This window comes from Dreissena polymorpha, chromosome 3 (assembly GCF_020536995.1).
Source record: "Dreissena polymorpha isolate Duluth1 chromosome 3, UMN_Dpol_1.0, whole genome shotgun sequence".
Lineage (NCBI taxonomy): Eukaryota > Metazoa > Mollusca > Bivalvia > Myida > Dreissenidae > Dreissena > Dreissena polymorpha.
Window position 1 is genome coordinate 28,831,832 of NC_068357.1, and position 27,815 is coordinate 28,859,646.

At 33.5% G+C, this 27,815-nt stretch overlaps 2 protein-coding genes across 3 annotated transcripts in view; one reads left to right on the forward strand and one right to left on the reverse strand.

Annotated features, from left to right (window-relative positions):
* LOC127873462 (uncharacterized) overlaps positions 1-27,815 on the forward strand; it is a 211,531-nt gene that overhangs the window by 5,478 nt on the left and 178,238 nt on the right. The window lies entirely within an intron of this gene.
* The window catches only part of LOC127873452 (uncharacterized), a 209,543-nt gene continuing 202,459 nt past the window's right edge, over positions 20,732-27,815 (reverse strand). Inside the window, exon 11 of the mRNA XM_052417328.1 lies at positions 20,732-21,052. Within this exon, the coding sequence (XP_052273288.1) occupies positions 20,864-21,052 (189 nt within the window). The 3' untranslated portion in view covers positions 20,732-20,863. The remainder of the gene's footprint in view (positions 21,053-27,815) is intronic.

A 27,815-nucleotide genomic window follows, 5' to 3' on the forward strand; every position in this document is an offset into this window, starting at 1 on the left:
TTCTTGCAAGTAACCTGGAGCATAACCATGGACAACACGAAAGACCATAACCAAGACTTTGTACATGATTCATTAACCTATATAGAATTAAAAGTCACTCGCAATCATACATTTAAGTTCCTGGCAGTTCTTTGTTAGAAAAAAACTACCACAAAAACAAAAACAAAAAAGAAACAATTAAAACTAGCTAACATACAGGACTAAATGCAGTCTCGAAGAAAGAAAGCTATAGTTATACTAAAAACATATCAATATGAGAAAGTGCACCTACATTCATTTGATATTACTGTAAATTTAGATAAGCATACACGTTAAGTATGAAACGTTCAACTATATTTCTAAATATTGCTGTGACTAATTATTTTGCAATCCAATAAAAAACGCAGTCACACATTATTTCTTTCTAGACGCGTGCAAGTCACGATGAAAGCAACTGTATACAATAATAGAACGATAAATAAAAAAAATACTCCAACATTTTTAGAAGATCAGACTACCAGTTTTTTTTAAAATATTTTTGGAGATTTCATATGCTGTTTAACGTCAGAAGCTAGTACAATGTGTCGCTTCGACTTTAACAGAAATTGGTTGTATGTCTTATCCTAAGCAAGAGAGCAATAGGCGCAAAGTGCTCATTTGAGACCCCAAGGAACTTACTTAGTAACTGTTCTTAGCAACTTTTTTCAACACATTTTATTTGAAGATTTCAAAAAATTACATATCAAATATGAGCAATAACACAATAATGTAATGCAATTAAAGATGGCATAGGAACATATGCAATACATCTAAGGTTATCTATATAATATATGTCATTTTGTGTGGAAAAAGACATTAAAGAAATATAAAAACGAAAAAAAAGACATTTTCCAGTGTGTATAGATAAACAATAATTTATAAATTGTAGTACCAGAATGGAAAAGGCATAGAAAAAATATTAATAGATTCATTTAATTATATAGATATGTTCAGTTTTTATAGAAAAATAATGATGTATAAGTTGTTATAACAGATGACAAAGGCATTGAGAAACAATAGTAGGTGAATGCAATTATATTTTATGACACATCGGTCCTACATTTATTTTATTTAAATACCGATATGCTATAAATAGCATTTTTAAACAGCTGTTAAAACAACTACAACAATAATCAAGTTTAAATTCTATGTTTGTGAGACAATTGAATTGATTGGTTCCCATTCACCGTCGAAGGATTCTAAATTATTTTTTTGACATTGATATTTTTCTGAAGTTATCATATTCATACTTTGTGTATTTCTTTGCTCCTGCAATGATTGTAATGCATTTATTAATTTTACTCTTGTAATGTCTTTAATTCAACCTAGTGAGCTAGTTTCTCAGAATATGATACTCAGTTTCGAATATTCAAAATATCATTTTGATACACGGTCTCATCAAGTTGAATAAAGATTAAGAAATACATGTGACCGCTATTGTTTGCACAATTATTTATTTTAATTTGACCTATTGACTTTGACCCACAGTGTCAGGGTTTTGATCTCAACGGATACCTCATTTAGACAAATGGTCTTACCATGTTTTACGAAAAATTTGCAATAAATGTGGCCTCTAGTGTTCACAACCTTTTTTTAAAAATTAACATTTGAACTGGCGACCTAGTTTTGAATCCTTTGTAAATCAGTATTTAACTCAATCAAGATGTAATAAGCAATGGCGAATACGTAAAAAGTTTCATGTGCAATACATGTGATCTCAACAGTTTTCTCAAGCTCTCTATTTTAACTTGTTGGCCTAGGTTTTCATCCCTTGTGAATCAGTTTTAAACTGAAACGAGATGGTGTTAAGACAAATGTTCAGACCTCATGAAAATTGGGCATTAAATGTAACCCTAGAGATTTCCTACAAGCTTTTTTTATTTGAACAATTGACCTCGATTTTCACCATAGTGAATAGAACCCAGTTCCTAACTAAGGCAAGATATTATTGGATGGACTGTTTTGAGCAAGATCCATGAAGATTTGGTAATACATGTGACCTCATGACTTTTACAGAGGTTTGACTATAGCAACATGCGGAAAAATGCCCCTCAACCGGTTTTTTAAACTTATTGTTTTTTTTTCGAACTCAACCGAGATATCAAAAAAAATGTTCAGAGTGTATTTCATGATGATTGGTAAGAATGTGACCTAGAGAATTTTACAATGTTTTACAACAACCGTATTAAGAAAACTAACCCGCCGCTTTAAACGGATCAAAGTTCATTTCCAAACTCGGTTGATACATCATAGGGAAAAACTTTTTTCGCAAGTTTCATGAAGACTGTGCAATAAATGTGAAAAGCGTTTACAATAAGGCCGAGGTATTTTAGGGACAACTTTTTTTAGCAAGTTTCATGAAAATTGGGCAAACATGTGACCTTTAGAATGATGACAAGGCAAATGTTCGCAAAAGCTCAACGTGAGCACGCTGTGCCAAGCTGAGCTAAAACCTGACCTATGACATTGCACCAACTTTAAATTATTAAGAGCAAACGTGAACATTTGTAACAAAAAACGCACGTCTGGAATACATGGATGCTTATAAGTTTAACAATATTTTTGTTAAATAGCGGTCAAATTTACATGAGGAATATTCAGATTATTCAAAGTGCTACATTCGATATTAATCAATATCATACAGTCCACAAATTTCAAGATTAAAACTTGTCTACCTTCTTATTAATATGTTTTACATTTATGCATTATGCATTATAAATGCATTTAAATATATGTTTCCTGAAACTCAGGGTCGATTTGGAGTAAACACTAATTACACAATTTGTGAACACCTAATTGAACCTGATGGTCAAACTCATATCGAAAATTAAGTATTTTTGCGATACCAGGTCATTGGTATTTCATTTACCAGAGACCTTCAACAACTCGAGCAGTTCTGTCATCACAACCTTGAGTTAAAGAAGTTTAACTGTAATGTTAGTGTGTTTTAACCATGTTTGTTGTCCTCGTAAAGTTGTTTGCTTTTGTTTAGTCTTTTAATTAAGTGTATTTAGATTCAACTGTTGTTTAAATATATTTATCCCCACGCTTTTTGAAAAAAAGGTGGGGATATTGTGGTGATCTCCGCCGTCCGTCCGTCCGTCTGTCCGTCCGTCTGTCCGTCCGTCTGTCCGTCCGTCCTGGCCACTATCTCCTCCTACACTAAAAGCACTAGAACCTTGAAATTTACACACATGGTAGCTATGAGCATATGTGCGACCCTGCACTATTTGGAATTTTGATCTGACCCCTGGGTCAAAAGTTATAGGGGTTGGGGTGGGGCCGCGTCAGAAATTATCACTCATTTTTTTAGGTTATTTTACATTTACTTCTTTATTTCTACACCGATTCACTTCAAATTGATACTGGACCTCACCTATGACAATACGGTCAATCTCAACCATGCATGGCCCCATTCCCAACCCTGGGGCGCCCCGCCCACATAGGCCACACCCACCAAAAATTTCCATTTACTATAATTTTTTCATTTCTACACGGATTCACTTCAAATTGATACTGAACTTTTGTTATGACATTAGGGTCAATCTCAACTATGCATGGCCCCAATCCCAACCCTGGGGCGCCCGCCCACATAGGCCACACCCACCAAAAAATTCCATTTACTATAATTTTTTCATTTCTACACGGATTCACTTCAAATTGATACTGAACTTCTCTTATGACATTAGGGTCAATCTCAACTATGCATGTTCCCATAACCATCCCTGGGGCCCCGCCCACATAGACCACACCCACCCAAAATTGCCTTTACTATAATTTCTTCATTTCTACACCGATTCACTTCAAATTGATATTGAACTTCTCTTATGACAATACAGTCAATCTCAACTATGCATGGCCCCATTACCAACCCTGGGGCGCCCCGCCCACATAGACCACACCCACCCAAAATTGCCTTTTACTATAATTTCTTCATTTCTACACCGATTCACTTCAAATTGATACTGAACCTCTCTTATGACAATACGGTCAATCTCAACTATGCATGGCCCCATTACCAACCCTGGGGCGCCCTGCCCACATATGTCACACCCACCCAAAATTGCCTTTTACTATAACTTCTTCATTTCTACACCAATTCACTTCTAATTGATGATGAACTTCTCTTATGACAATACGGTCAATCTCAGCTATGCATGGCCCCATTACCAACCCTGGGGCACACCTAGGTCAAACATTCGGCGTGGGGATACGCGTCGGCCTCTGCCGCGCCATTTCTAGTTCATAGTTGTATTACTATTTCATACGCTGTTTCAATTAGTATTGATAGGTTATCATAAGAATTGCCGGTTCGTCATTGAGCACATTTTGAATGTAACGCATGTATTTTGTTTTACCTCTATTAAATGCATCCATTACGTACCAATAAAGTACCAGTTGCCGTTATGATCTAATGGCCATAGAAGTTAAATACATGGCATGCGATATGATAAGTAAACATAGAAGTCGAAACCTGTTTTCTATGGTGTAACTTGAACTCCAGATTGTGTCAATGAAGTGTACGAGGAATTGAAAGCCTTACTCAACAGCTTTGTCACGGTTGTGGCATTTATATATAATTTCAGTCTCTCCTTTATATCAAAGTACTAGCAAGATAATGTCATTGATTGTTACGTTGCTAACATCGTCATGCACACGTGGCTTTGAGGAAGCTTTTTGTAAGTGGTCTTTAATTGTGAATGTTGATACCACTTTGATGTAGCCTATTGTGCTCTCTTACACCAGGCGCAACCAGTCCCATTACTTACTAAACACTATCACGAAACAGGATGGGTAGTGTAAAGTGTTTAAGCATCATTGAACATAAGAATAACGGAGTATTTAAAAGTTAAAATTTCCAACAGAACAGCAGCAGAACAAATGTCAGTAGTACTGCATGAAGCGCTTTCCAGGCTGAGGGAACTGAGAGAAAAAGAAAATTAGTAACCTATTTTGTAGTTAAGTTATGAGATAGGAGCATATTATGCAGATACTAAATAAAGTCCCCATAAATAATCTTTTAATAAGCAGGTTAACACGATGGCTTTATTAAAAATGAGCGTATAGAATACAGTATAATTCGGTCTTGATTTTTTAGCGTTTGATAAAGAAATAATGAAAATGACATTTAAATTTCTTCCGTCCTACGTCATAATGGTCATGAATCAATATATTAACCTTTTATGCCAGGATCGAATGAACGGGGGTATATGGTTTTTAGCCTGTCTGTCTGTTATTGTATGTGTGTGTCTGTGTGTCTGTGTGTCTATCCCCAAACTTTAACTTTGGTCATAACTTGTGTAATATTGAAGATAGCAACTTGATATTTGGCATGCATGTGTATCTAATGGAGCTGCACATTTTTGGTGAAAGGTCAAGGTCACCCTTCAAGGCCAAAGGTCAAAGAAATGACTTCAAAGCGGCCCAGTAGGGGGCATTGTGTTTCACAAACACAGCTCTTGTTCAATTATGACATTGGTATAGGAATAATTAAACTAAAAAAACATAATCACACGTCAAAGTATTGTTAACATCAACTAGTTTTACACGATACAGGACAATACACAAATCACTAAACATGAGAAAAAAAGTGATATATGTTGGGACAGCATTTATTAGAACAATGATCTCGTTTGATTATCTTTGCTAGATAAAATGCATTGTAAATTGTAGTTTAATTTTTCGCGCATGTAGTGTCGGGTATGGTTTAGGTGTAACAATTTAATGTTTTGATTTCTGGATACTATGTCATATTGTATGACTAAGACATTTACTACTGGTTAACAAGCTGCTTGTGAACGAATCAAACCAACTAGATTGGAATGAATGCTGTTCTGGCTTTTTTTCCCGAATGTACGCTTCGGAAAAGCAAAATTTCGAGACTGATTAGGAATACTTTTTTTAACATTAAACAATTACATATATGCTATTGTTTCGATGATTTCTAATCAAATAATAACTGTTATAATTAGAGAATTAAAATATTTTCAATCAAATTAATGTTTTTCACGCGTATATTTACTCAAAATTGTTTTAAGTGGCAGTTACCTTTAAATTAAAGCGATCAATTAAAAATAAAAGAAAAGCTTGTCCTTAATCAAAAATTCCGACATTGCAATCACGGAAAAGAACAATAAAACAATTAACGCAATGACATTTACCCGGGCCCCTGGTTTATGAAACCTAACAAAGGATATTGACACATCACTATTGGCAACCTCGGAGCAGACGGAGAGGGGACACATGGCCTCTGCACTGACGTCGCGTGATTACAAAAATACAGGTTTTGGGGCGGCGATTTTTGGGGATTTTACGTTTTATTTATATAACGACGACTAGCCGAAATATTGGGGAGGCGGCCGCCTCCCCTGCCTCCCCAATACCTACGCCCCTGCAAGCACGTTATAGAAAGTAAGTAAATTTAGGTTTTTTGCGCCGACAAAATGTACTGATCATTTTCGTATCATATATGGATACATTTCACTAGAAAACACACCGAACACAGTGCTCGTAAATTATCGGTAGAAATGTTAAAAGCAACGGGAAATACCAATAATGCTCAAGAACCATCTTCAGATGACGGAAATAAAAATTGCCCTGTCCACTTTTGATGAGAATAATTATTTTAATGGAACAATAGGACTTCGAACCCGCCTGTTTCACTTCATGAAATGCACTTGTCGGTTTAATGTCCTCGTTCAGCTACATGTATGTTGATTAAGCAGGATAAAACAAACACGCTCGCGTATTTTATTAATCTGATTTAAATACTTTAAATACTGTAAGATTACAACTGAATCCTTCAATGTATTTATTGAAAAAAATGTATAAAATCGTATCTCGTATTAAGTATAAGGTTCAGACCGAATGACTTTGATAAAAAAAACTCAAATGGTAGGCATTTAACCCTCCATGGCGGCGATCCCTGTGGTTGGTTGTTTATTGTGTGTGTTACGTTTTTTTGTTTCGTCAGATTGTATTTAAATTATTCACATGCCATATATTAAAAAAACTATACGGATTATGATGTGGTTTATCTTCAGCTAATGAAGCCAAAGTGCCATTTTGTATATATTAATGCGCATTGTGTTGTTACAAACCTTAAGATAAACGTGTATCACCAGTTAGAAGAATTCGACGACGATATAAATATTGAAACACTATGAACTTGTTGTCGATACCTGATTGACTTTTCATTTCAGCTCAAAATACATAAAAACAAACATGTAAATAAACACAAACTCTTTATACTACCAATTAAATCGCACATTCATTTCATTCATGCATGTATGTAAAATTACGTTATATAAGACCGATTGCATTTACACTTTAGGATAATAAAACAATTTAACACAAAACTAAATTGATTGAAGCTCGAGTTAATGCTAATACTGCATGGCCCCGTTTTACTCTGCTAGGGTTTAGCCTACCACATAACGGCCCCGTTTACATAGGCTGCAGTTTATCCTACCACAAAGTCCAGTTTTACAAAGCTTGAGTAATGCCTAACATATTAGAGCCCCGTTTCACCTCGCTTAATTTAAGTCTAAGACATCAGGATACCTTTTACTAAGCTGAAGTAACTCCTAGCATATAAGGGTCCCGTTTTACTAGACTGCAGTTATGTCTAACATCTATCAAAGCCCCGTCTCACAATGCTGGGTTAAAGCCTTACATATCAGGGCCCCGTTTCAATAATATGGATTTAAGCCTATCAAAATAGGTCCCCGGTTTGTTTCATTGTGCTCTGGTTAAGCCTAACACAGAAGGGCCCTGTTTCTCTAAGATGAATTAAAGCCTTACATTTAAGGGCCCCGTTTCACTGTGCTGTATTTAAGCCTTACATATAAGTGGTTTCACCAAGCTGAGATTAAGCCTCACAAATCAGGGCCCCTTCTCACTACGCTTGTTTAAGCCTTACATTGCAGGGCCCCGTTTCACTAAGCTGGGGATACGCTTTACACATCACAAAGCTGAAGTTAAGCCGTACATATCAGAGCCCCGTTTTACTACGCTGGTGAAAAGCATACAAAGGCAGGGACCCGTTTCATTCAGATGCTTACGCAATATTTCAATTGACACACAAGTATTTAATAGTTTTGTGCCCAGCGTATATGGATTCTGGTAATTTACTTATAAAATGTTTACAACACGTTTACAAGAATTTAGATTATAATTTTATCTCGCGATATAGCACAAAACAACGACATGACATATAAATTTCATTTAATAAACTTAAGTGTCCATTTTATAAAAAGTTTAAGTAAGCAAGTGAACAATTCGATATTATTTACAGTGCAGTCACTCTTGTCTTTTATACAAACATTACTTATTCAATGGCAGGAAAAAGACGAAATGAGTATATATATATTTTAACTTAAAGTATCTAATTATTTTAATAAATGTTCAGATGAAAACTCATTTTCTGTGTATTTTTTTAAACATTTACCGAATGATTGTCGTCTCTAAGTTTTTTGCGCGACCAGGAGGATTTTTATATCATGGATGGACAGAAGCTACCAAAATGACAAAATCCTAAGTCAATTTCTCCGTAAAGTCCATTAAATTACAAATTTTATCAATCTCCAAACAAGCTGCAAAAATTACAAGAAAACATGAATGTTGATTCCAAAAGAGTGATAATATATAGAAAGAGCTCCATGGACACGAGAAAGAAACTTAAAGAACAGTTTTAACATATAAATAAAAATAAGTGGCATACATGGACAAAAAGAATATTGTTATAATAACTACAAATTCGAGCCAAATTAATGTAATTTTCATATAAGGAATACATGTTATTACGAAGCAATGTGATTAAACAAACAATGAAGTCCAGCAACTATATCAGTAATTCTTGCTCTCAGTTACTTTTTTTATAACCGAACACAAACTTTTATCATACTATGACTCACACAGGGGCGTACTTACGAACTTAAAGAAAAATGAAAGTGGATAATACACGTTTGAAATATTTATTAAATTGAACTCATTGGCCACATTGGATGAAATGAATTCCAGAATAACGACAAACAAGGCATCTTGTCTGTATAAACGTTAATAAAAGACTTAAACCATAATAAAAACGAGCATTTTGTACCAACACACATCTATTTTACCAGACTACATCTGGCGTTTAAATTTCGATAATGACCAGAAGGAAAAATGAATTTTAATTGTTCAGCTTTATTTTTACGAAATATTGTACGAAATTTTCGTTGATTATGAGTAGTAATGTTACTTTAATGGCAACATGAGCATATACTCGTAAAAATGCACCTTCAAAATGATGGCGTAAGATAAGTATAATACAAATTTAAACATGGCATAAATACAAACATGAGCCACAGTCTATTGCTGGGGAAATCAAGATATTGTATATTCTGCACTTTATTGGACTATTTTAAAAGCAAATCAGAAAATCGAAGTATTTAAACATCGAGTAAATAGATGCCAAAAGATGTCATTTAAACTTGCATATGAAATACACAAAAGGAAGTAAAATCAAAGTACGCTTATTATTTTATTTTATAAGTACATCGTTGTATAAACTGTGTCTTCCGTTACTTTCGCAATCGGGTCATATGAGCCGTTTTGAAAAGGCAACACGTGTCTTTTTACTACTGAACGAGTAAACAATTGTAGGGCGTGTCACTTTTCTTCTAATGTTGATACACTCACAAACGTCTGAGCCATCTTGGTGCTCAGTCTGCCATGTTGATGTTACCATACTCGGTGACTTCTGCCTTGTAGGCCCTGAACTCTACGTACTGGGTGGGCTCGTACTTCTTGACAGTCGGGCCAGGGTGTGGGCCTTGTTCCAGAAACTTGATGTCAAGGTCCGCATACACCAAAGTCACACTTGCACCTGTGTATTTCTGAATAAAATAGAATATAGCGGTACATAAGCAATACAAGCACGTTTATAATAATACGTTGTCTGTTTATAGACGTGTATGACATTCGATAGATCTAAAGAGCGATAAATATAGAGCTTCGGTTGACATTCCATTGTTTTTCATCAAACAAAGAAGTTTTAAACAAGCCGATGGGGCTTTTGTTTATCAAATTGGAAATTTGTTTCGTGTAAAACTTATGTTGTGCAATGAACCCTACATATTTAAATACAATATTCTAACCTATCATTGCGTTTCCAATTTAGTCATTAAAACGGAAGTTAATGCATACAATAATTCACCTCGTTGGGAAACTTTGCTCTTCCAGATTCTTGCGCGTTGGCGCTCAAATCACTGTCAAAGTCGTCATCATCGTCCGACATAGTGTCTGCAAAGTTTACATATTAATATTCAGAAAAGCATTTGCGGAAATGTTTGTTTAGCGAGTATATATATTACATAGGTTGATATTGTCCTGATCTTGCAATAATGTATACTAAGTACTCTTGAATGAGAACCAACATTTTGCTCAATGAACACGTAGCTCTAATTTCATTTAGAAATCTCACACAAAACAGTGGCATGATGTGTGTCGGTACTAATTGTTTGATTTGTATAAATTTGCTTAATCTTTTTCACAATTTAGTAGAATGCGATTAAAGTGATAATAACTTGATTATAAATTCACAGGATGTTTACTAGTTACAGTAAATTTTACATAACACGATTCAATCGAGCTATACTATTGCATGTATTGCATATGTATAGGTTTCGCTGTATTTGTCATTACCTGCTTGATCAATGTCGCGGGCCCTTGTTGGTGGTCGTCTACAGGCTCTAAAGAATCTAAAAAACATGGTAAATAGAAGTGAACGCATGGCTATACTATTTCTATTTGCGTTAAAACAGTAAAAAACATTTTTAATAAGAAAAGTTGATAATCTTTTTTAAGTTAAGAAAAAACTGTCCCCATACCATTTGCATTTGAAGATGCAATGAGTAAATATAACAAATACGTTAACTTACCCTAATACCCTGTCTTTTGATCTTTTATTTCCTGGAAATAAAGTATAACTCAAATTAGAATTCACTGTACACATAAATCCGAATTGTTATTGTTTTAAACGCATGCAAATATCAATACAACTGAGTTAATCGTTTGTACAACTGTAAATATATGGACATGGTTTTGTAGACACTGCCGTTTGAATAAATAGTTTACATACTTTTAACGAGAATGAAAAAAGCAGCCAACGCAACTATAAATACTGAAGTGAAAATCAGTGTGTAGGTCAAAGCAGAATCCGACGATACTATCGACTGCACCGTATCTACAAAAATATATGTTATATAAAAAACACACACGCAAAAGGAAACAAACGGCTTCTCACACAAGCACTTGATATTAAGATAGAAGTAAATGTAGCAATAGTCACGCAATTCTGTGATGGTTGCCAATGTAAGGAACCTTAATGAACTGCAATTGCATTTATGAGCAAGAAAGATACATATATAAAGATCATTTTTGAATGACGCTTCATTGAAAATAATATTAATAAATGCTAAAATACATTTGAAACAATTTACCGAGTACGATCAAAGTTGCGCTGTCGTTGAAAACAAAGCCGTTTTTCTCCATGAAGCAAACAATAGTACTATTGTGATGGTGTTTGGTAATTGAGCCATTATGCGGCCTGTATTGTTTCACTTCATTTCTTGTGTCTATTATTTGCTCAAAGCCCACGTTGTCAGAGCCAATCCACATTGCTAACATGCGTCCATCTGTGGAGCACGTGAAGTCCTCGCCTATATGGACACACACGCAGTGGCCACATTCTTGATTAGTGCAGGGAGGACCTACGCCTTTGTGCGCTGAAGTGTAAAAAGTGAAGTTAAAACATACGTTTACTGTTGAAAAGATAATCAAACTATATTGTTATCGGTTAACTCACAAGGGATACAATGTAAAGTTGTACTTCAAATCGGCAATGGCTGGAAATGTAACATACCGGAAACTACTGTTGCGCTTATGTTCATAGGCAACTTTCCATGGACGTATTCCAAAAAGAATGTTCTGTGGTTAGCTAGTTTTATCGTAAAAATTATTTCCTCTTTATTTGAATCGTTGACAATTCCACCATATCGATTAGGCCACCATTGGTGTATTTGCTTCCAATCCTCAAAACCCACAGGAGGATAAAAAGCAATCTGGGCACTGTCTTCAGGCTGAGAGGGGTCGGACAGAATGTGAAGAAGACCTTCCGTGCGATCTGGAAGAGAACAAACTAGCATACTGTCACAGTGTGAGTGTGCGCGCGTGCGTGCGTGTGAGTGTGTGTGAATTGTACATGAATGCTAGACCAGATTATAGAACGCCCTTAGACTCACATTTGAACTTTTCTCATATCATATATCAAAAATAAACATAAACCTCGCACCATCTATGTTATAAATAAACAGCAATTTATGGGATAAAGATTCAGTTGCATTGCCATGTTACTAATAATGAGAAAAAAATAATGGAAAGTAGAACAAACGACAAAGACGCCTACAGTTTTTATTAAAATTACCTTTTATTGTGAGGTCAACTTTGTTGGACTCTTTATTGCTGTAATTGAAGAAAACAGCTGAATTATTCCAGGTCTTGTTGACATTTCTAATCTCCATAAAGAAAGCTTTTCCGTTTTCAAATGATCGGATTGCTCCATGCATTTCCTTTTCGGCACTGTCTTTTCTAAATAAGACTTGCGAGTTCAAGTAATCAATGTCCGTTACAAACGCGTTATAAAACGGGATTAACATCAGTGTAATATTCCCGCCGACAAACACTGGATTTCTCACTGATAAATATCCCAGTGCGTTTTCTGTTCTGACAGGATTAATCAATAATAAAAACACTACACATGTACTTTGAATTGCATAACATGCCATCATTTCACGTTGAATTATAGTCGTTGTGGCAAACATGCAAAAGTTCGCCCCGCACTTTAAACGTGTAATGCAAATAACGAATGTTACAATTAAATATAATAAAAATAATTCACACCACTTTATTCGACATAATCAATGCTATTGAGCTATTGACGGCGAAAATAATTGTATGCAGGAAGATTATCGTATGATTGTTTCAAGTTGTCTCCACGTGCGTGTTTCAATTTAATACCAATCAACGTCATATGATATCATAATCAAAGCGCTGTAGGCACTGAAGGCATTGGGCTAGATTTAGTGTGCTTGGGAAGAAGTATTGTCCGAATTTCTCCCTTTGTCCGAATTTATACGGATTGACCCTAGCAGTTGAGTGCAGAAGCTCAGAGACTGTAAGAAAAGACAATATTTGTGTATATACTACAGTGTACAAAGACGATGGATGACTACACAATACTGGTGGTGTGAACGATAACCTTTTGTTCAACTCTACAGACCTGGTAGAGGTTCGTCTACATAGGCGGTGAAGATATACAACAGCAACAACATGACCGCAAAAAAACTGTTATTGTTGGCGTTAAATAAATCACTTTCAATAGCCTTATTATTACATAATTAACAGATCAGGGAAACACTCATACTTCCTTTGTAATGTGTAAACAAACGAAAATCCACTTAATTGACTTACTCTGATAAAAAACGTAGCACAGATTGTGAAATTTGTCTTATGTAGAACATTTCGCGCTCGATTTGCGCGCTCGATCTGCGCGCTCGATCTGCGCAGTGAAATACCATAACCGGTCACTTCGTCTTTTTCCGTGCATATTTGTTGTCGTTTTTTCATTTTCTTTTTTCTGGAATGTCTTGTTAACGCAAAACAAAATAACAATATTTTAAAATATTTTTATAAATACCAAATATAATGTCTTCAAAAAATGTATCAGAACAAAATCTTCTTACTGTCTATGTAAACACTCGTATCTTTTCGGCCGAGACCGTCAAGTGAGGAACTTATTCTCGCATGAATATGTAAACAATAAAAACTATGTCGTAGCCAATGCTTAGCGATTTTGCTTCAATAATATTTGTTTACACTTTTTATGACATTGTTATGTTATATAGTGATGTTCTGTATTTACAAAGCGGGTTATTGAGATCTTCGAATATTTAATCTTATTACGCATGGTTTAAGTGGTAAATCGGACTTTTGGGAATTTGGATTTTGGCAGCCAGCCAATTCGGATAGGCTCAGAAATTTGTATCATTACCATGGCCTTGGGGCTACGCCCAAGGCCAAAAACGGCAGCTATTAAGCGAGTGCCGTTGATTACAACAAGTAAAAAGCCAACTGCTATGATACTATATTTTTTTCTGTGCTTACTCTTTTTCGTACTTCATGCCATAGGAAATAACGACACTGGTTTTTGTTTCATTTTCTAAACAAATTTATTCATGTTTACCTTCCTTTGATGGATCGGGCACAGAAGGAAACTACTCAAACAACAACAACCGTCGATAGGTAAATTAAAACAATCTGAATATCTAAATGGGCGTATTTTAAGATATGTTCAATGCTTGTACATAAGGTCTCCATAAGTATACCGGGCATATCTTGAGTAGAAAAAGGTATACACCTCGCTTTTCACAGTAATCCAAGTTAATCATAACTTGCCCACTTTAAATATACGATTCGCTACATTAAATTAACAATCAAATAATAATAATAATAATAATAATAATAATAATAATAATAATAATAATAATAATAATAATAATATAAAAAAAACTAATAAAAGTTAAAATCAAGTTTTTATCAAAAGATAATTATAATGTATAAAAATAGTACAATTCAATGTAACATGTCTGGACAGAATAAAACTTGTTTTGGTGTGAATCTGACAATTAATATGGGTGTTGATAAATCATAATAAACGAGTAAAACATTACTTTCATAGCTTGATATTCTTTGTCAATGTGCTTTATTTCTAAAATGCATATATTTTAAGTGGCATGCTAGTAAAGTGGTAGGTTTTGAACATTACATTAATATTTTTCACAATTGTTACTAAAAATACATGGAGTTTATTCATACGTATATACACAGTGGCAGTTGCGGTTCAATTAATTACGGATTCAGCTTGCCTTCATTTGAGTAAGATGCAGGAAATTTAATGTGTTTGCAGAGGAAGTGCACACATTAATACATTATTGGAGACTTAAGTTAAAGTAATTTGCAAATACATTTAATGTCCGGGGGATAATATTGACTTCATAGCTGTATAAAATACACAAACATTAATTATCATTTGAAAATTCACGTTTTGGATATGAAATCTTATGTACCTAGAACTAGTTATTATAAATATTATTATATTCTACTGGAAAAAAACAACATCAATCGCTTCTGCATTTAAGTTTGTACATATATTAACGTCATTGGTAATATTTTCTATAGAATTAGTATCCTTAAGTTATATCTTCCGTCTACTCACAGTGACAACATGTACAACTCACGTAATTCAAACCCAGAGATATGAGCTAACTATTTCTTAGTAGCACATCTATCCGTAGTATTGGCCGTCTTAATGAATACATACGAAATTTGGAAGTGAACAAATACCAAAACACGCATGTGTTATATGTCAACCTTTAGTTAAATGTGTATTATTGGCCATTACAACGAAAACTGCATATAAATCGGCATTGATTTGGCAAAAAAAGGCTAGACTTAGCTCCCTGTAGTAATCGGTATCATGGACAATAGTTCTCATAATCGGCCTTTCTGATTGGTTGCTAAGGTTTGCTACTATGAACATGTGCTTGTTCTAAAAATAGTTTCGTAATGGAAAAACGAAACTCGTGCTCATACTGTTCTCAATTTATTTAATTATTTTATAAAAAAGCGGCATACAAAACATTTGATAAAGCTGCTATTAATTCAAAAACAAACGAACATATTTGTGTGTTACGTAAATTAAAAATCATAGCATCAATCTGTAATAAGCATTACCTACTTTCCAATGACCACCGTAAATCATAAGAAGATCGTCGCAATAGTCACGGGTAATCATCAAATAAATTTAACCTCTAAAGAGTGAAAAAAAAGATTAACTTTGCAGCACTTCTTGACGTGTTTTCGTTTAAGACACGATACTATGAGAAGGGCCGCTACTCTGAAAATAACGGATACACGTATAACTTTAAAACACATCCCCTTATCGTTTTAATAGATTTTCTATAATTCGACACTATAACCCTAAAATTTGCGCGTAACTTTTTGCCATTCATACTTTTAGTAACAGTCTGCATGAGTACATTTACATATAAACCGAATGAAAATCGGTTTAGACGCGTGTTTGGTTTGTGCTTACTTCTGAGGTAAGTGTGAGGTTCGGCTAGTTCTTAAACCTGTTTAAACGACCAATGGTTTGACCGCTCCAGGGCGGTGAGCCATTTTTATTCATTTTATTTTTACAATTGTTGTTCTGGTTCAAATGTAGTTAATAATAGCAATACGTTCTAAATTTCAATTGTTTGCTGTATTGTAAACGTCTTTAATTACCGTAAACAGTATTATTTTATATAATGTTCATTGATAAATTATTTGAATTGCTCGATCAATTAGTTTATTATATCTTTCTTAATAAAGGAATACTTTTTGTTTATTTCCCCCTTGATTTTTTAAAAATTAAAATGAAATAAATCAATCAATTTTCTCTTACTGTCTAGTTTGACATTAATATTTATTTCTCATTTTACTGATACAATTCATGGTTTTATCCCGTGAACATACATATCTTCACCAATAATAAAATCATAATATGCCTGACCTATTCTTTAGAATTGCTTTTCCTTTACGGTGTCCTCGGTCGTTTTGGGCCAAATTCACTCCAATGTCAGAAATGTATGTATTTAACCCACCATGCGTTTGAGCTTTTCGTTTTGTAAAAATTGATTTTCAAAATCATACTATGTTTTATCCGTTTCTGTGCTCAGTGTTCAATTATGCGACCTAGTATTTTCAATGCCGCACTTCCAAATCAATAACATTGAAATTTCCAAATGCAGCATAATATTTATAGTTATACATATCAGCAATCCTTTCCCAACACATCTTCGACAGTTTTGTACATGAAGGAGGTTAAAATTTATATCTTCACATTGTCTGTTATATTGTTGTACAATCAATGTGAATTCAGTATATTAAGTATTTCTTACAAGTTTTCTTAATATTTTGAAATCGGTGTTAACGTCGTTGACTGAATTACTGTCGTTGACAGACCCATATTTCTTTGTCGATTGCCTCAAAATAAATGGTCGGTGGAACACAAGTTGGTCATCGATGACGTCAATCGACTATTAAAATGGTCATAAACGCTCAAAATGACATCAAGCAAAAATAAACCGCCATATTTACATTTTGAACAGAAATTTATGTAAAACAAAACTATTTCATGCTTTGTTGAGTCGCTGCCAGAAATTACTTAAATTTACCACAATCCAACGCGACAAAATGGATGCGACCAAATCAGAAATGTGAGTGATCTGACAATAACATACTATTGTATGCATATTAAAACCGACATGCAGCGAAGGTTAAAAGGTAAGGTCAATAAACGTTATAAAAAGCTTACAATGCGCACAAACTTAGATATCGTAACATGAAATTGAAGTTCAGACACACTAAGAACAACAACGAAAGTGGAATTTGCAGTTAATGATTGGAATGTTTTTAAACGGATATGTCTGTTGTTTGTATGATGTTCTGTGAAATTTACAAGATCGCATGCAAATGAAATCATGGCTGCTTAAATAGTGACTCGGTGAGTTGTAAAGAAAAAGGTAAGTAAAGTTTCATTCTCAGCCAAAGTATAGATCTTTTAATGTTCCTATATGCAGGGCATATCACTATGTTACACCCTATACAGAACGATTAAAAAGAAGTGGCAGAATTTCAATGAAAGTAACAATCAGTCGAACGATTCAGTCACATACATTATGTTTGAAACGCATAGATGTTAAATTATATTTATCGCGTGCTTAAATATGCTCGGTAACATTACATCGGGAGTAAGAATTGATATTTCAGCGTTGATAAAATTGACCTCTACTATATTGTTAAGCTAATTTTTTGCATGCTCTCGTGCATCGGCATAAAATTATGGATTGATGTACATCATTTAAAATAAAATATATGAATTGGTATTTGTTTTAAGTTCTTGATTGACAGTTGCTTGTGCATCTTTGATTTTGTTTAGTCTGACAATAACAAAACCAATATTGCTGTATCCGTCCTATTTATAATGTATGCTACCATTTAAAAAGAGGCTTCGCTAGTTTATCCCATCATCAGACGTGCATTTTCGAAATAAACCACTGTTGAATATATTTTCCTTTATTTCGGCGATGCTGAAATGTGGCTGTCACGCGCGGCGGACTCTTATAGTCATATTACTCGGAATCAACTATAAAGTAATCATTTTAGTAAAATCGAATCAGATTCAACAAAACAAACAGTTTGATACCAAGATGTAATATATTTTAAACACACAATGCAACACAAAAGGCAATCAAACATTTTTTTTACAAATATTAAGTGCGCGTACTCATGACGTCATTATTAACACGTCGAAAGACAAAAGACATATTCTTTCCCGCAAAAGCTGCAGTTTTTTAGTATGTTTGTCATTATTTTTTTTTAATCGGGGTCGTAGAGGTATGGTAAATAGAAAAACAGGTTATTGACTGATCTTTTTGTAATATATTAGGCTCGGGATGAATCAATAATAAAACGATGTTTGCTTAAAATAATTTTGGGGTTTTCGTAAAGTTTTATTTTCCTAATCTATTTTTAACGAAATAATTAACGACTAAGAAAATTGATGGGATAAATCGAATACTAGGTCGGTGCCGAATTAAGCGAGGTTTTATTTTGCTCGGCCCGAAAATCTGAACCACTCGTCAAGGCTCGTAGTTCAGATTTTCTAAGCCTCGCAAAATAAACTTCGCTTCATTCGGCACCGACCTAGTATTCTCTATATATTGTCATAGGTTTGAGAAAAAAAGTAAAAAATTACAATATTTCTTATCATCCCTTTAGCCCCCTTTTTAACCCTTTAGTTAAGTATAAAATGACTTAAAACATTTAAATGTTGACAAAACCATATGCATCTTAACTGTCATGAAGATTAAGGTTAAATTATTCAATTAATTGGGTAAGAACAGATGTGCCCCTGAAATCCAAGGTAAATATATACTATTTGAAACACCCTCAATACATGGTATCAAAAGTAAGGTGGTATTATTCAAATACAAATGGAGAAACGGTATTCGTTAATTAAAGGCACTATGCGAAATATGTTTTTAGTCAAATGATCCAATTGGACATTGGCTCAAGTAGCTACTTTTATATGTATTCATGGACAAATAAATCTTTGCCATTAAAAATATAACATCGTATAATCATTAGATTGCATTAACAGTAAAAGCTATTCCCTTAAAGGGGCTTGTTCTCACAATGTCGTGTACATATACGTGAATAACAATAATAGTGTAAGGGTTTAAGTCTAAGAGCAAGCGGGAATAGGACACCGGACAATGCCGAACTTAAAAATTCGTAGAGCGGCTTTGTTCTTAACCATTTACATCCTTACCAATGCAAAAGGAAATTAAGGTTTATGTAACAATCAATAGTAAACTGACAATGTAAAGACGGAAAATCGGTGGTTCTTATAATGTAGTTTCAGGTGTAGCTAAATAATTGACGTAAGGAAATAAAGTAAAATCACAACGGTTTGTTTATAAATAATTAAGAACGTTGTTTTAAACGAAGTTTCAGTACCTCTTTTCGTTATAAGCACAAACAAATTTACTGTCATTAATACAAATATGAAAGGAATTATTTTCACATCGATTCGAGCAAAATCAACTTTAGGGCGAGGTACCCTACTCCCAACTCATCAACTATACAATGAAAATCCAAATCCTATTTGCCGAGATACAATATATGCAATATATGCATACTGTACTGTCCAGCCCTTCAAAATTGTGGATATCTACTCAGCTACCGCCAGACCACTTGTAAACGACACCACACACAAGAGAAGAACAATTTACACACATAAACACAGCTGGTGACCTCGGCATAATCAATGCAACAATATGGTGGGTTAAATTGGTAGTTTAAACAGTGTGTAGGAGCGCCAAAATCGCACATTAGACCCGGATGTAAGCACACAAAATTTAAGAGTTTATAACATTAATATGAAAGCGTCATTATTCAATCAAAACATATAATAAATGTCAAATTAAAATACCATTTAATTACACAACGGAAGTATAAAAGCAGATAATACAGATAAAAAAGCAAATAATAGATGTTGGTCAGATATATGCATATTAATCATGACGTACACAAATAGATACAAAAGAAATTGAAATGTCAGCTGCAGCACCAGTAGGAAAACATCAGCATACCATGCCGTTCTTTGTATGAAAAGGAACCAATTGTTAAACAGAGATAACACAACAAATGTAAAAGTCAAGACACATTTATGCAAAAAAAAAAACATACGCAAATGATTAAAACTGGAATGAGTATGAGGTTTTGGATCCCTTAAACCGGCTAAAAAAACAATGCTTTGCTTTTACGATACACCGCGGCTTTATTAATGATTTATGTTAAACATCGTATTTTATGTTTTGTCTTTAATGTAGTTAATTGGTCAATTGTCTTAAAAAAAGACTAGCTTGAAAGAAAATATATGCTGATAATGTTTCTGGAATTGAACTATGTCTTTACATTTAAGGTGATCCAAATCTCACACTTGGCCTATAATTATTTACAAAACATGTAGGTGAAATAAAAATAGACATTATAAAATCGCGATTAAAATTAAAAAAAAAAAGAAATAAAAGAGATTATAACCAATTGTCTTGGTAATATTGTCTTCCATATCCGCTTTAGAGACGACGATATCGTTTGGCTTGAATGTGGTGGATTTAACTGTTATCTGTTAGAATTATCTCAAAGCCGTGTATTTTTGTTCAGGATCACTACTAGATCTCTTCAGATACTCATACGGCAAGGCAGTAGAATGGCACGTGGATGTGCTTTGTCCCGGTTGTTTAAACGCTGAGTTTCCATTAACTCGGTCTGACAAGCCCCGTGGCGTTAAATGATTTGGGTTATGCTGTTCATCCGGGGAAACCTATGATAATTAAACAGAAATCCATTTATATGCTAAACGTAAAGGTAAATTGATGAGAGGGCTATAATTACAATTCATTTCACATCTTAAGGTGTACAAACAACGGAAATTTTTAGTGTCTTCAAAATCGAATTATGTTTAACTCAAGCATAATACTAGAATGTGTCTTCTTGATTTTAATAAGTATTTTCGTTTTTGGTTTACAGTACCGTAACCTGCTGCCGAATCGTAGATTGATGTAGCGCATGTACGGTTTGAAGGTCTTCGATGTCATAGTAAAGATGTTCAAAAGCTGTCATGATTTCCCCTGTTTTCAGGTAATGCTTTTGTAGCTACAGCATTAAAAGATACCATTAAACAATTATTGACTAAAAGTAAAGGAAAACAAACATTATCTGAGTTAAATTAGGTGCTTCCGAAATTTAACTTTGTAACCGAAGACGTTGAGCATTAAAAAAAAATATTCTTTTCTTTACTCAATTTTCTTTTCTGAAACTTAAAATATACTCCATGATCTTAACGGTGTTCAACTGACTCTAGTTTGATTTCTGTATTATCATACGAATAGGATTATAACATGACTATGATATACCTACATGGTATATTACTAAAAAGAATATCATTAATTCGATGGAAACCATACATTGATGAGATAAATAATAAAAAAGGAATAACATATTGAACGGATAATTATTCGCCTTTTTTACACAAAAAACTATAAGAATAAAAAAGTCCCACTATAACTATAAAATACATTTCCATATTACATAAATAAACATCTCGTCGTTAATGGACGTAAAAGACTATAGGATAAAATACGTTTTTTTGCCTAAATAAGTTCTTAAAACTTAAGGCGTTATATATATACATATAGAGAATAATAGGTTAGTGTTGATTATAGATCAGGTTTATCATGCGAGGCTTAGAAAACAAAAAGCACGAGCCTTGGCGAGTGCTTTTTCGTTTTCGTGCCGAGCATGATAAACCTGATCTATAATCAACACTAACCTATTATTCTATTTATCCCACTTTTTATTCAGTAAACTATTTTTATTTAAACAAAATAAGTTTTCATGAGTGTTTGTCGTACTTTGATAATGACTGTAGTGTAACCAAGGTCAGTGTATTACTCCGCGTTCCAAAAATAACCGCTGATCAAATAATCATTTTTTTTAATCAGAATATCGTTCTGTAACAAAGTGTCGAGCGTTATTTATTACAATTTTAATCATATTGAATTGCAAATCTTTAAGTTTTATGATATCAATATGGCATTAAGTTGTTATACACAAGGAACTACATTTGTTTACAACGTAGCCTAACACCACACACAATTCACTTTCGATATCAAACTATCGAGTCGATCACGAGGTGCACAACATTTCCTTCTTTGTTATAATATGTGGTTATTTCGTGACAAAATAACAAAGATTACTTGGATTTAAGCTAATTATATACATTAACATTTTGAATGTTGAAAGTGGCACCAAAGAATTGTGAGGCAAAGTTGTTCGAACAAGAGAAAGACATTTGCAAGTGAAGTGACTGGGTGGGGCGAACATCAAGATCAACTTGTTCGACGGTAGACATCGGTTGTCTAGGCTGCATTTCGGCCATAGTTTCAGTGCGTGAAGGTGAACAAGAGGAATCTGTTGGATTGTTACATTTACTGGACTGAGCAAGAATGAACACTTTTGCTGCTGTTCAACAGATATGTTGGAATAATTGGTTATGGACTGGACATTTTTGTGCCCTGTTATGGCCATGGTTTCAGTGGGTGGAATGTTTTCATTTCGAAGTTTTTGGACCAGGAATTTGCGAACTGAGTGGTTCGTTATTCTCTTGTGCTTGAGAAAGCCGGCGTCTTTTGCCATGGCCTTCAGCATCTGACCTAACTTGTTGACACCCAATTGTTGACGCAAGAATCACCGGGATGCAGTGTCATTTGTGCGTATTGCCAGGTAGAAAAGATGCTTTAAAGAAAAATCAGATGGACGCATATCCGAGTATATCTTGTAAATGAACACAGGATTTCTTGGTCCAGACGATTGTTTTCTACGGTCAAAGGGGAGCAACTCGAACTGACTTCTTCAAAGGGGAGCAACAACAACAGAACCTATTTGCATAGTGTTAAATTTACCTAATACTAGGTTTTAATGACAATAAATGACAAAAAACTCGTTTTTTGCTACTTTCCTTTGTTTTAAGGTCATTAAGATTGACAAACATTTGAGATTGTTTTTATTATTGATGCACTTGGCAAATACAGGTGACGAGGTGCGTGGGAAAAAGTAGTCTCGGTTCGGCAGTTGATGACGTCATTTCGTGCCATTGATTATAGCCTTGCCGTTGATTATAGATGAAATTTAATCAACGGGGCCTTAATCAACCGATTTCGCTGTAAAAGTGGGATAAAATACAATATATTACAAAGTCAACATGTCATGGAGATAACGTCATATCAATTATGACGTCATAACGTCGATAAATATTCAAATGAAATTTAATTGGGGTTTAAATACATGTATGAAATATTGTTCTTTAGCTAACCTAGCTGAAATATTGTTCGAAAATAGCTTATAAGATGGAAATATTTTAAATTTTGGTTCATAACGCGAAGATTCACTCTAAATGTTAACTTAAAGATATATATATATATATATATATATATATATATATATATATATATATATATATATATATATATATATATATATATATATATATTATTTTTATTTTATTTTTATTTTTTTTATTTTTATTTATTTATATATATTGATCTATCTTTATTTATTTTTACATATATTTATATATTTTTATTTTTTTCTATTACCTGGATCATTATGGCTGAAAACTTGCATACGCGTGAATTTAAAAATATTATGTGTGGTTTACGATATAAATTTGTTGAAGCTCTTTTATAAATTCAATCTGTTATTATGGCATGTTGTATTATAGATTCTAGTGTACACATTTAAGTTATATTACCTTCATTGACAACATATGTAGTAAGAATATTATTATATGTATACAGTTGTAATTTCATTTTGATAACATATAGGTTTTATAATAACTGGAGTTAAAAATAATCTTGATACTTTAAACTTACCGTTCAGTAATAGACCCCGACGATTTAAATCCTGAAATGAAAAGATGACAGCAATTAAGACTATTTGGAAATGTATGTTTTATATAGATATTAATGATCAAAACGCAAACCATGTGTACGAATGTAACACAATCTGCATTATTCAACGCCAAACGCCAAACAGTTTAACTACGCAATTTATTATCTTAAAGGTTTGGCATAATAATGTCAAGGTTGGGATCAATTGTCTTATACAGGTTCCCCCAAGAACGGCGGGAAATTTAAGTACATAATGTCTATCCCCCGGGACAAGCGGGAAGTGTGTTCGTGGAAACTATGCCTATACATCACTTCTATTCGTTATCCAAAAATGTTTTTTTTTTCAAGGCCAGAGTAAAAACCAGATATAAAACTTCACTGAAGGTAAAATAACTCTGGAAAACTGTACCCGAAAACAACCAATATTAACAAAAGTTTATTGATCCAAGTCTAGCAAATTCTCTAAAACTGCTACAGTCAATTACGCAGGAACCTGTCGTCGGGGGCCGAACTAAGTAGACCGTTGGACAGACTGACGGTGTGCCGTACGCTGTTAAGTCCCAGCCATGACGATGTGGGTTTCCAATGGAGCTCGTTATCTCGACAACACTGGAATATAACAAAAATCTGGCAAGCATCGTGTTACAATAAAAATTAAGTGGGAGGGTGGGTGGTAAATGTAAACTTGTAAACCATAGCGCGACCTACCCTGTGATGCGACAAGCTAGTAAAAGAGCGTCAATTTGCACGGGCAGTGGTTTTATACTTCGTGGACGAGTCTATATGTAAGAGTAGACTGGGTAGGATGGGTTATAAAATTGGGGTTTAGGTTTCGGCGATCACTTAGGAAAATAGTGTTTGCGTTGAATAAGACAGTTTATTCTTGAGCGAATAAACATTATTACAATTGCTTATGAAATTGTAAATATATTCAGAATTCAAATCGTCGTCTGTATTAAAAATTCAACTATCTAACTACTTCTTCAGTTAGTATTTTCTTGCTAAGAAGTACATAGAAAGTAAACAGTCATGCAGTAGATTTTCAATGTTTTTTTAAACTTACGTTTGATGATGCAGGCTATCACAATTACACTCGTTGTTATCACAGAAGACCTAGCTATTGCGTAAATTACTGGAGTAAGTTTGTTTTTAGTCGTTGGGCATGTATCTAAATGTAAAATGTCTTATAAAGGTAATTAAAGGTGATATATTCACAATATAAACTTTATTTAGGGCTGCAGAATTTGGGATTTTTTGTTTAAATTTCAATGATAAGATAACGCTTTCTTTTTTCATTTTGGGCAGCGTTTATTATATTTATTTATTACGTTATCTGTTCAAGTGTAAAAAAAATCAAGTATAAGTAAAGCAAAGTTATAGCACAACGTGTCATTATAAAACGCGTGTGTGTCTGTTTATAAAATAAACGTGAATTAACATTAAGTTATTCATTCTTGTCCTTCAGCAATTCATATTTCCACAATGATTGGCTCAGTTGTCCAAACTTAATACTAATATGTGTAAATGATCGATTGTTCATAATCAATTCAAAATGTAACAAACAATATTTGACATGGAACTACACATGTCAGAAAGGTAATACACACATTTAGCTTGTGTTTTAAAATACGTTTTCTTTAGTGTATAAAAATGGTGTAGTTTTACCTGTGAAATAAATGACATTGAATTGCAATTTAAAAACTTAGTCATTTTAATGAATGTAGAAACAACAATGTAATATTTTTAATATTAAAAATAATCATATAACAAACAAAAACCACGATTAAAAAAGAGCACCTGTCGAGAGAATGGGACCCGAGACATATTGATGTAAATGAATGCATATGACCTATACGCCACGAAAGCATTTAACCATTGTTAAAACTAGTTTCATGTTATACAAATGCATATTTAGGCAAGACAAGCATCTTCCATTTATAATTGTCTATGAAAAGGGCGCTATATAAGACAAAATTGTACTTAAGCGAAAGTTCTTCATTTAATTTCACAATATATATATATATTTTTTGTAGGATTAACGTACTTAACCATGTCAAAATCTTCGGGGTAGCCAAACATGATTGCACACATAACAACTTTACTATCAACATGATGTTAAGTTCAACAAACACGAAGAGATATATTAATACAATATCATGTACTTTGTGTCTGCCGTCTATAAACACAAGTTACGTGTGAAATATCAATGAATTCCTGCTGCGTTGTAAAACTATCAATATAAACTAGGAATGCAAGTTAATCTGATCAATCTTATGTTACAAATGTTAACTTAACGAGTTATACAAATTACTTTATACCTGGGTTTGGCCTGTGTTATATAGTGAACATAGTGTGCGTTATTTTATGTGATATCAGACAAGTCTGATATGGCGTAGGAAAAGGCAAGCTTTGCCAAGACGTATCACACGAAATATCAAACGGGCCTTTTATAACATGATATCAGAAGCCCCCAACCATATATTAACAGTCTTATTGCACTGAATCAAAATATATTGTTTGCAACTAAAACAACCGCAACTACTTAACGAGTTGCAGTACAGCACAGTTTTCTACTGATGCCTGATGACGTCTACGAGTCGATGTGCATTCAAAGTTACAGACACTCGTTTTTTCTATAATAAATCCTGAATACTAACATGCAAAAAAATAAAAATAAACACGTATTTGAAGCGTTAAAATGCTACTAGTTGTTAGATAAATACATACTCAAAACATTATTGAGCAATTTTATCTATTAAAACACACAAACTTTCTTTATGAATGGACAGGTTAATATTTGTGAGCTGGTAACAGTGGCAACTAACATAAACTATTATATTAAACTGAATTTAAATTTATCACAACAATGAGAAAATACTGTATATAAATTTATAAATGACTATTCGCACATAAAATGGTGAATACTGACAAATAATTATAACAAATTAAGGATATAAAACGATTTGAGGGAAGAAGTTTCAGGACATGCAGTTTGCTGCATTTGTGATTTGAGTTAGTAATGGATCACCGTTGGAAATCGATTAATCAAATAAAATAAAAAATAGCATCTTAATTAATATTTCATTATACAGCAATGACCAAATCAATACGTATATGTATTACATTGTTGAAATCAATATTGAAAACACATTTGTTTTGAAACAAATTGTAAGACTGTTCCAAACATAATTTAATTGGCTATTTTTTTTGACAGTTTAATTATCAATATATGTTATTTTGAAATGCGTATTAATAGGGACCGTCAACCACAAACGACGGAAAAATAAAAGTTCTAAAATACTAGTTAAACTACCAGTTAGCTATAAATAACGCTAGTAGATTGATCATCATCGTCACGTGGTAAATCCAGGAAGGCAAATTTTGCATGCGTAGTGAATTATATATATTTTATTTATAGAATGATCAATCTACTTGCGTTATTTATAGTGTGTATATCGTTATGTCACCTATTTTCGCGATGTACTTTCGATTTCACATCGCGAAATTTTATTATCGAATATACTGAAAATATAAACTTTTTTCAAGTAATGTAATATACCAGTAGTGATATTTTAATCAATATAAACTAAACATTGTCAAAACATACGGTATTTTAGAACTTTTCTTTTTTCGTCG